The sequence below is a fragment of the Vombatus ursinus genome, unplaced genomic scaffold (assembly GCF_900497805.2).
Source record: "Vombatus ursinus unplaced genomic scaffold, bare-nosed wombat genome assembly UNPS02014935.1, whole genome shotgun sequence".
NCBI classification, from domain to species: domain Eukaryota; kingdom Metazoa; phylum Chordata; class Mammalia; order Diprotodontia; family Vombatidae; genus Vombatus; species Vombatus ursinus.
In genome coordinates, this window is record NW_020954713.1 from 2,966,372 (window position 1) to 2,977,297 (window position 10,926).

Consider the following 10,926-nt stretch of genomic DNA (forward strand, 5'->3'; position numbering starts at 1 on the left):
TCCTTTCTTCCCCGTCGGTCGCTTCCTTTGCACTCCCACTATGACTCTGTTCCTCCTCTCTCGACCTACTGAGGGCAGCCACCTAACCACCGGGCAAGGACTCCCAGCAATGCCTCACTTCCTCTGCCTCTGGAATGTCCTCCCTTACGCCGGACCTCCCTGTGCCAAGCCCTCTTTCCCTGACCACACCTGCCTGCAGCCGCCTCTCCCTGGGCTCTCATGCTCAGATACATGCACATCTGTGGGCTGTGTTTGGCTGGCATGGGATGGTTCTTCCCAGGCTGGCTGAGAGTGACTTAAACCCTGTGCTGATACATTCTGGTCCTCCCCAACTAGACCGTGCGCTCCTTAAGGGCAATCTTCTAAGGAAGTCTGTATACCGTAGGTGCTCAATAGATGCTTGTTATTGCTTCTTCTCTCCCCACCCCACCCCATACACCCACATTCACCCACCTACACAAACATCGGTTGGGAGCAACAGATCCCATTAGAGATTCGGCCCTTGAGCCTTCAGACCACAAAGAGAGTTTTGGTGACTACACAGCAGGTCAGAACCCTCTCACGGGTCTGAGACTGGCTAGGAGGGCCTCACCTTGATCTTCTGCTGGTGATGGTAGATTTGCCAGGCGATTTGGACATGCACGGCACACCACTTTCCCGGTTTCTGCAATGGGAGAAACAAAACCTTTTGACTAGAGACACTAGCTTGGTGGGATTCCTGATTTCATCCCTTCCCCTCCCTCCTTCCCTGAGGTTTGGCTTGGATTTCTGGGGAAATGATTGGATGGGCATCCAGAGACAGTACTAGAGACCCAGGCCTACATATTAAAGGGATCCAGTCCCACACTACCGAGGTTCCCCTGGATCTCTAACACTCTCTCTGCTAAGGATGTGCTAGGGGGCTAAGCCTTTCACACACACACGCACACACACTCTCTCTCTCTCCTACTTACCCTGACCTGTGTCCTGTAGGGGTCAGACACCTGTGAGCAACAGAGAAGGTAAGAGGATTATTATTACTACCAGACCCCTTGGATGGTGGGACGCATGGACAGAGAAGGTGGGAGAGGACCAGAGAGTCTGGGGGCTTGGTGCTCTGGTATCCACGTTGGAGGTAACATGGTGAAGCCTGAAGCCAGAAGACCCCAGGGGCACCCCTGCTTCCCTCACCACCCTCCATGACACTTCATAAAATATGAGACAGATAGTCTCAATGCAACAAGCTCCAAGTGCGCAGGAGGTGGGAGAATACATCCTGGACCTCGAGGAAACTTCCCAAGATAGCCAACATGGGACTTCCTTTGGGCATGTACCAAGACAACAGAGAAGAAAGAGACCCAGGTACCTACCCCTGGGGTTTTCTGTAGGAGGGCGTGATGGACAGTGCTTGGCCGGCTCGCTACGTCGATGGGGTTTGACGTCTGGGATCGAGAGAGAAAGGAGAGGCAGTAAGTTAAGAGTAAGCTAGTCACAGGGAAATCCTCTCTACGCTGTACATTTGGGCCAGCTCCCATTTTGCAAAAGTTTTAAAAACCAGACGCGGTTATGTCCTCATATGTGCAATGCTGTCTCCTCTGCTCGAAGGTAAGCTTCTTCAGGGCAGGGGCCATTTCAGTTTTGTCTTTCTATCCTTTAGTGGCTAGCACATCGCTTGGCACATATACAGCAGCCACTTAATAAAGAATTGGTGACAGACTGGGTCAAAGACAGCTCTGAAAGCTACGAGCCAATCGGGGATGTGGGCAGAGGCCCAAGGCCTTTTTTCAGAACGCTGCCTCCAGGCTGGTTCCCAGCCTTCTCTTTACCACTCCTGCCTTTCCCACCAGCCACCCTTTCAAGCTGGTACTTCCCGTGTTTCCCAAAGTTCTCTCTAGTGGCCCACGAACCCAGTGCAGTGTGGAGGAAAATACTGGATTCAGAGTCTCAAGACCTGGGTCTGAGTCTCAGCTTGGCCTCTGTACCTGTGTGACCTGGAATCATCACTCAATATCTGAGCCTCAGTTTCCTTATTTGGAAAATGAAGTTGTTGGCCTAGGTCATCCCCCGAGGTCCCCTTATGGCTTGTAGTCTATGATCCTATGTACCCATATGCAAGTGCGCACGCACACACACACACACACACACACACACACACACACACACACACACACACACACACACACACCCCACACACACACCAGCACCTTTCCTGTAAAAGTTTTTAAAATCAGACACCGTTACAATTCCATGCTGGACCAAGGCGAAGAGACACAGTGACCCTGGGCCTCAAGCAAAGGGAAAGAGGATGAGGACCTTAGCCAGTACCAGCTCTACCCTACCATATCCCCAAAGGATCAGACCGTCAGTGAAAAGGCATTTACTGTGTGCCAGGGATTGTGTTAGGTGTTGCAAACCCATGTCCTTTGTGGGGAGAGAGCTCAGGCATCTCCAAAGGGAAGTCAGGAAGGCAGAGAGGGGCTAGCACTGGGATGGAATGAGTTTCCATATCTGGACGTCTTTCAGCAAAGGCTAGATGGCCACTGGTCTAGAAGGCTGTACCGGGGCAGCTTGCTCAGGGGACGGTGGGGCTATCTGGCCCTTTGCCCTCCTTTCCAGATCTTGGGGTTCTGTGATTTCCAAGTCTCAGATGACTGTCCAGAAGGAGAGAAGCTTTAATGTCTGGCCGTATCCAGGACCACCGTGAGGTCCAATATTGGACAAGGCTTCACGAGGGTTTCCTGGGCCCCCAGCTCCTGGGACCTTTATGGCCATGGGTATAAGAGGGTAGATACCATGCCCCGATGGGGACATTGCCTCTGACTCTGGTACACCAATTCCATTTCCAAGTTTGTTCAGATGTGACTTTGGTCCAGCAGGGTTTCTGCTCCATCTGCCTTCGGTGAGACATTCCAGGCCTGCTTCTCCTCTTGCCTTCCTGAGACAGCACCAAAGGGAGTCAGACTGCGGCTGCCCTGAATGGTGCTCAGGCCCCATAAATCACCCTGAGCCCTGGGCTGGAGACTTGGTCTGACTCAGGAGTGTTTCTAAGGCCTGTGGAACAACACACAGGAACTTGGCTAAGACTCTGACCTAGACGAGGCCCCACGGGCCTGGACAAGATCTGGATGAGGAAGCCAGTCTTCTTCAAATAGCACTGACTGGTTCTTTGCCTCTGACCTTCTCGTGCAGAAAAACTCTCCGTAAGAGAAACCAGAAGCAAAGTGGCCTGGGTTCTTCTCATACTTCATGCACTACATCTTGGTCCTGGATGGCCTCAGTTTTCCCAACGTATAAAATGGATGTGATAATCTCTGCCTTGTCTCATCTTGTAGGACAGTGGAAAAAAGTGATGAGTGACAGCCCCTAATGAGTTTGGATGGTACCTTCAGCCTCAGGTAAATACAGGATGCTGTATAACTGAAAGATAGGGAAACTGAATCATGAAAGTGTGGCTCCCCAGGTTAGGACCAGGGTTCTGCTTTCTAGAGTCAGTTGGCATTATAACCTCGACACTGCCCACGCAGCTCTACCCAGGCTCTCTCTAGGTGCGGCATGACCAGCTTAAATCCTGTTCACATTGCTTCTGTGTCCATCACACTCTATGCCCATCTGTCCAGGGAAGACAGGGGGGAGGATCCTGAGATCCAGGGAGAACAAAGGCTTTTGGATATTCTGAAGAAGGATGGGTGAAGGTTCTGAAAACAGCCTGGGGCCTTCTGGTTGCTCGGATTAATTTCTAATGAAGGCAGAAATATGGCTGTAATCTCCTTCTTCATGACTAAAGTCTTGGTGCCTGCTGGACCATCATGACCACAGCAGAGCTGGGTTTGGGGTAAGTGGAGGGGGGGAGAAAGATGACTCATAGTTTCAGATTTGGGCTCTATCACCCTCTATCAGGCTATACCAATGGGATTGCCAATGGGATGCCCTTAGTCTAAGCCTTTCAAATGATGGCAGAGAGAGGTGTCATCTTGGGGTGGGGGTTCACCTAGAGGGATGACATCCAGGTGGGGACAGAGGCTCCCTCCCCTTCTGCTTTGTCTGTTGTGGTAGTTAAAAATAAATAAAGAAAGAAAGAAAGGAAGGAAGAAAGCTTGCTTGCTCTCCAGACTCCGAACAATCAGGGAAGCTTCGTGGACGTTTATTTCTGTTTACACTGAGGCCGTCCATCCAATCCAGCCTTCCGCACAACAAAGGGCACCTGAAAAAGCCTTTTGGCCACAGTACAGGCCCACAGCTAGGGAGCTTCGCGGTGACGCTAATGCTGAGGTTACAATAGGCAAGGGGAACAGTGCCTAAGGATGGTGGGCCTTGCCCAGCCACAGGTGAGAGTTCCATATGCGCTACATCAAACTGGTCTACAAGCTTCTGCCTTCCTCCCCAAGGGTGACAGGTGGTGAGGGCTCATTTCCTGGAAACTCTCTTTCCGACGATGGTTCAGAATCATTCACAGCACAGCCGTCCCCTCCGCTGCCCAGCTCTAGACCAGCCCACGCTTCTTTGGATCGTAGCGGAGTAGGTGGTGTGTACCTCAGAGACTGTGGCCCTCAAGGAGGCCAGGAGGAATGCAACTAGAGAGCCGGCCCAGAGGGGGTGTCCAGTCCAGGTGGATTGCATGCAGCCCCCGTGGGCATGGGCACAGGCACCCGGGACACGCCCCTGCCCTCCCTCTCTCCCACCCCCAGGGCAGCTGGTACCTTGGGCTGGAAGGCTCCCTGTAGGGACCCAAAAGGGCCTGAGTGGGCAAGCAAAGGGGCCATTCCGGGCATGGCAGGAGGGTAGGATGGAAAGAACTGTAAAGACAAGAAGAGAAGAGAAGTCCGGTTTAGGTCATAGTTAGACAAGAATGCCAGGAGGACAGAAGCAGGGGAACAGGCCTGGTGGCCAGGCCAGAAACCCCCAGGCTGTGCCTCCAGGGGAAAAAAAGCAAACCCAGCTGTCAGGCCCACCCCTCCAAGGTCCCTAAAGAGGCGACTGGGGCTCCACAGTGCCCAGAGCACTGTGCCTGGAGTCAGGGAGACCTGCGTTCAAATTTGACCTCAGACACTTTCCTAGTGGTGGGATCCTGGGCAAGTCACTTCACTGTTGTCTGCCTCAGTTTCCCCAACTATAAAATGGGGATCATAACAGCATCTATCTTGCAGGGTTGTTGTGAACATCAAATGAGATGTCTGTGAAGTACTTAGCACAATCCTGGCACATAGTAGGTGCTATATAAAAAAAAGATGCTTATTCCCTTCCCTTTCCTAAACCAGACGAAGAAAAAAGGACAGCGACTGGAAGGCCAGTAGCCGCTCCTAGTCTTCCTATGAGGTCTGGCCATCACACACTGGGGCCTCTCTCCAGAGCAGCATTGGGCATTGGAGCCTGCTCAGACCCACCTTGGACCAGCACGGTTGCTTCCTGATGCCACCCACCCACACACACCCACACATACATCCACACACACGGACACCTCTACATCAGTGACCAAGAATACCGCCAGTACCTCCTGATTATGCTGCCCGCATGGTGACAGTGGGGGCAATGAGAGGTCAGCTATGGGTCACAGTGACTGGCACAAAGGGCGGGAGCCACAGACACTAGCCCTAACCATTGCAGCAATAGTCCAGTGGGATCCTATCACAGATGCCTGTGGGCCCTGGATATGCCAGGCCCATTGACCTGGAGAATCCCAGGCCTCTGAGGGAAATGGGACAGGGATGGAAGAGTCCGAGCTTCTCCCAGCCGCTAAAGGCAGAGTCAGACGCTGACATTCCTGCCCTCATGCCTAACACCCTGTGGGGCTGCAAAGCCCAGGTTCTCTACCCTGCCTGGCCTGGGAAGCTTTAGGTGTCTTCTACCCAGCACCTCCTGTTTGCTGAGTCCCCACAAAGTCACAGGTCCTTGCAAAAGAGAGTCCTATAAAAACCTGGGCTTTCGGGGCAGCTAACTGGTGCAGCGGACAGAGCACTGGCCCTGGATTCAGGAGGACCTGAGTTCAAATCCAGACTCAGACACATAACACTCACTAGCTGTGTGACCCATGGCAAATCACTTAACCCCACTGCCTAGCCAAAAAAAAAAAAAAAAAAAACAACCCAAAAAACAAAAAACCTAGGCTTGTGCAAAGGGTGGATGTGGTTTGGAGTGTGGTGCTGTGGGGCCAGGCAACTCTATTGGTCAGATGTGGGATGTGGGGTGTGGGGGAGGTCTGTCTTCACTGGAAAAGTCTTTCTTAGCCCACTGAAGCTAAGACAGTAAAGAAGGTGTAAACAGTGTATAACAGCCCCAAGAGACAGGAAAAACAGCTACATGGGGCAAAGGTGGCGGGCACACAGGGCAGGGGACAAAGCTGGCAGGCACACAGGGCAGGACAAAGAGGACAGACACACTGGGCTGAGTCCATGGACACAGAGTGGTCAAGGAATAAACACGGAAGACTGGGCAGGGGCTGTGGACACACTGGACACAAAGGGCTCTGGAGGCCGATGGACACTCACACTCACGTTGGAATGTCGGAAGTAGGGACTGTCCAGCTTGGGCGCGTATTTGTCAAACTAGAAGGAAAAAGAAAGGAAGTGTGAGGCCCCTCCCCCAGCACAGATGTCCCCCTCGATCCGCTCATTCCCAACCCTGATACGCTACCAGTGAGCAAGCAGGAGGGCTACAAGCCCGACATCCCCAGGGAAAAGGGGCCCTCTGGCTAAGCCATTCTCTGGGTGCTCACTCTGTGCCCTGCCTCCCCATCTCCCAGGAAGGACCCATGCCAGACACTGGGGCCCAAGCCACTCCCATAGCTTTAGGTGGTTCTGTTCTGGGATACAAAGGTCACAGGACCACCACCAGGCTAACAGTGGACATTAACGCCCACAGGTCCCAGCTCAAGACAAGAAAGCAACTCTCCAGTCCCTCCTCCCTTGCTAATTCATGGTGCTAGGGCTGCTCCCTGGGGAGGGCCCCCATCGGACAGGAACCATGGATAAGATCCAGATTGTAAGCCCATGTGGTGCTACATTCTGGGTTATTTTGGAACATTAACACAGGGTTAAAACATCTGGGCTAATAGAACATTTTGTGTGTGTATATACATGTGGATGTGGGGAGAGATAGTTAAACAATAAAACCCACTTAGAAACGAGGGTAGGAAGAGTGCCCTCTCCCTTTTCAGTGCCAAGATCATAGATTTTAGACCTCAGAGGTCATCTAGTTCAACGCCCTCCATTTTACAGAGGAGGAAACCAAGGCTCAGAAGTGAAGTGACTTGCTTTATGGTCACATGGGAGAAGAGCAGGGCCAGAATGGGAATCCTGGTGCTGATCCCAAGTCCAGTGCTGTGACCCCCTATACTACACGCAGGGCCCAAGGAATCGTCACACGTGAGGGTGTAGGAGCTGGAAGGCATGTCCTCGGGACGCGGGGTCACGAGGACCACATCATCTAAGGATGTCCAAGTCAAGGACACATGGATGTTTGTGTGTGTGAGAATGTTACTAGGTCATGAACAAGGGACTGGGAACTATAAACTTTGGGTCATGGACAAAGGAAAAAGGAAGGAATGGCGTTCAAAAGACATAGACGGAAAGATGTGGCGTGGGGTCAAGTCCACCGGCCCTGGAGACAGGGTAAAATAATGTTAATCAGGCCACAGGCACAGGAAGGAAATGCTTGAGCCTCAGAATCACCTTCCCAACAGCCCTTGTAGGGACACACTGATGGAGAAAAGGAGAGACAGCCGCGAGGACCGGGTCTGAGCAACACACCGACAGAGGACATGGAGCGCACATAGAACTAGGGCCCGAGCTTCCAAGGACACAGAGCAGTGGGAGAAAGCATCCCCCTGGTGCCACTAACATAGAGAGACCCTCAGAGAGTATGGCGGTGTCCAGGGACCTCCCACCACCAGCTGCCTCTGGGAAGGAAAACCAAAGGGAAAAAAAGAGAAGAGGCTGAAACCCAAGGCCCCACCCAACAAAGCACACGTGTGTATGTATGTGTGTGTGAGTGTGAGTGTGTATGTTTGTGTCCGCTCGCTGGACCAGGCTGCAAGCAAAGGTGTGTGAGCAGAGCAGCAGGAAACGGGCCATGCCAGGCAGGGAGAATGGAAGGAAGGATGGAGGGGCTCAGGGCGATCCCGCCGGACACCAAGAAAGAGAAATGCCCTTGCCCTGGCCCCATGGGCGTCCGTGTGCGTGTGCATGTGCGTGTGCCTGGGTCCCTCGGAGCCTGGCTCTCAGGCCGGGCCACACCGGGGCGGGCGGGCTTGGTCGGCCGGCTCCCCCCTACTCCCTCCTGGCCCCGGCCCGCCCTCCCTTCCTTCGCTCTCCCCCGGCACTCAGGGGGCACTGGCGCTACGCACCGGGGCGGGGGCGGGTGCGGAGGGCGATAGGAGCGGCGGCGTCGAGGCCGGGCCGGGAGGGAAGGGGGCGAATGTGTATTGGTGTATGTGCTGGTGTGTGTGTTGGTGCTGATGAAACTCCGCCCGCAGTGGCGAGCCCGGGCCCCCTGAGGCCCCGGGCCGCTCCGAGCTCTGGACCAGAAAACGCGTGTTCAGCTCTTTCCTGAGCAGCTCGTGATCTAGAAGAGAAAAAGAGAGAGAGACACAGAGGCGTCGGCCGTGAGTCCCGGCGGGCGGGAGGGGGGCAGATATTCACCTGGCACTCCCTGTTTCGGCAGGCAATGCTGTGGGTGTTTTCTACGTGAGGACTCAAGGGTGAAGGTAAGAGGGATGCCTGTGACAAAGTACCAATCAGAATCCCCGAATGAGGCTGGCAATACATGATTGGTTGGTTGAATGAAATCAACAGGCTGGTATCTAAAGACAAGAGAGAACACCATGAGTCATCCCAGCAGAAAACAAGGGCTGTCCTCCCCCGGACATCCCACCCCCTCCCTGTGACCACCCTCCCCCATCCCTGCCCATACAGGGGGCTCCACCCAGGAAAGGGGCCTCCCCAAACGGCCCTCTGCCTGCCCTTCGAGGGAGAGGGCTCCCCGACCACCCCTCTATTTAGGGAACGGGCTCCCCCTGACATCTTGCCCTGAGCCACGAGCCAGGCCTTCCCGTGGGTCCCCGACTCTGCCCAGGGAAGGCTCGGAGACCCTCTACCCCAAGGAATGGGCTTCCACCGACATTTTTCACCCAGGGAGTGGTACACTGCCACAGAGATCCCCCACCTGCAGGGAAGGGGCTCTCCCTGACATCGTGCCCCTCCCCATAGGAACAAGAGCCCCTTCCAACACCTGGCATATATGTGTTTGTGCTGACATGTTGGGCAGGGCCTTGGGTTTTACCTTCTCCCCTTCTTCCCCCTTTTGTCTCACCCCTCCTAGATAGTTAACAGCTCTCCCTGACATTTCTGACCCAGGGAACAGGCTTCTCTTGAGAGCCTCCCTGGGACCCCCATGTCTTCTGGGTAAAAGGCTAATCTAACTTTGAAAGCTCCTTCTCTCTGGAAAAAAGGCTGCCCCCTGAGACTCCCCCCTGCCCTAGAAGAGGTTCCCCAACAAGCCCCTCTCCCCTGCTTCTCAGCTGGCTGGGGACGACTCCCCCTGTCCCAGGGAACAAGGTCCCTCTGACACTCTCTGAGGCTCTCTACTCAGAGGATAGGATCTCTGACCTACAACTCTTGAGGATGGGCAACCCTTCGGCCCTGCCTAGGGAAAGGACTCCAACTTCTCTCAAGAATTCTCGGCCGGGTAAAAAAAGCCCTCCCGCCCCCAGCATGCCCCCAAGCTGATAAAACATGTACTAGCTCATTCTCCCAAACCAGGGCAAAGACTCCTCCCGAAAAACATTATCACTAGGGAAGAAAGCTGCCTCTGACACCTTTACCTGGGAAATGGGCTCCCCCTTAACCCTGTCCTCCCAGGCAATGAAGATATAATAGCCTCAGGCATAGGACTCATCCGGTGTGAGACAGGTCCCTGGCCGGTGGGGTCAGTGTCCTTCTCAGACCCTCTCCCTCTCAGGGGTTGTTGAGGGTCAGGCAGGAGTGAAGGCCCTAGACTAGTTTCTGACTCTGTGTGTGTGTGTATTCAATCTTGGGAATGAAGCAGTTGGGCCATATGGGGAAAGTGGGGGTCCTGGGGCAGAAAGAATGTGGGATTTAGAGTCAGAGGATGGAGGTTTCAGTTCTGACACTGACACTAGCTGTGTGACCCTACTCTGGACCTCAATTTCCTTATCTCTAAAACGAGGGGGTCAGACGAGATGATGTTTAAGGTACTTTCCAGCCCTAAAAATTAGGCTCCTGATTGCTTCCCAGTCTCTGACCCAACCCAAGTCCAGCCAGCTATGGCCCATGGTCAGTGAAAACATCCACGGAGGATGGGCCAGCCTGAGCTTTCATTCTACGTGTAATGACACCCCCCCTTCCCCTAGGAGTCATTCATTTCTCCTTTCCCAAACTCTGGTCAACTTTAGGAACAATCACATTTCCTGTCAGCCCTCGATATACCCATTTTTGCAGTGGGGCTGCCCTGGGACATACCGGCTGGGTGTCCGGGGATAACCAGGCTGTTGGTAGGGAGCGATGGGGGAGGGGGCAGCGTGGGGGGGGGCAGCAAACATGGCCGCCGTGTGGTGCTGATGCTGGGCTTGGGAACGGAGCGCAAAGTGCGAGGTAGCAAGGTTGGAGATGGACAGAGGCAGGGCCGGGCCTGGCCCGTGGGAGGACAGTGTCACGTGCTTGGGGAGGCCGAGGCTGGCTGCACTGCTGGCGCTGCTGCTCCTGCTGGGGGACGGGAGAGGGGTGAGAGGATGGAGAGGGAGGAGGTGGAGAGAGGAGAAGGAACAGGGGTCAAAGGGAGAGGAAGAAGGATGGGGGACAGAGGAGGAGATGGGGGATAGAGACAGGGGCACAGAGGGAAAGACAGGGAATAGAGGGAAAGAGAGGGGATAAAGGGAGAGATGGGGAACAGAGGGAGAGACGGGGAATAGAGGGAAAGAGAGGGGATAAAGGGAGA

The 10,926-nt window shown here is 54.2% G+C and overlaps 1 protein-coding gene across 1 annotated transcript in view; it reads right to left on the minus strand.

Annotated features, from left to right (window-relative positions):
- Positions 1–10,926, minus strand: part of FBRSL1 (fibrosin like 1) — a 317,105-nt gene that overhangs the window by 15,397 nt on the left and 290,782 nt on the right. Inside the window, 8 exon segments of the mRNA XM_027844057.1 lie at positions 593–664; positions 954–983; positions 1,350–1,421; positions 4,677–4,772; positions 6,462–6,518; positions 8,613–8,773; positions 10,452–10,518; positions 10,520–10,694. Of these exon segments, the coding sequence (XP_027699858.1) occupies positions 593–664; positions 954–983; positions 1,350–1,421; positions 4,677–4,772; positions 6,462–6,518; positions 8,613–8,773; positions 10,452–10,518; positions 10,520–10,694 (730 nt within the window).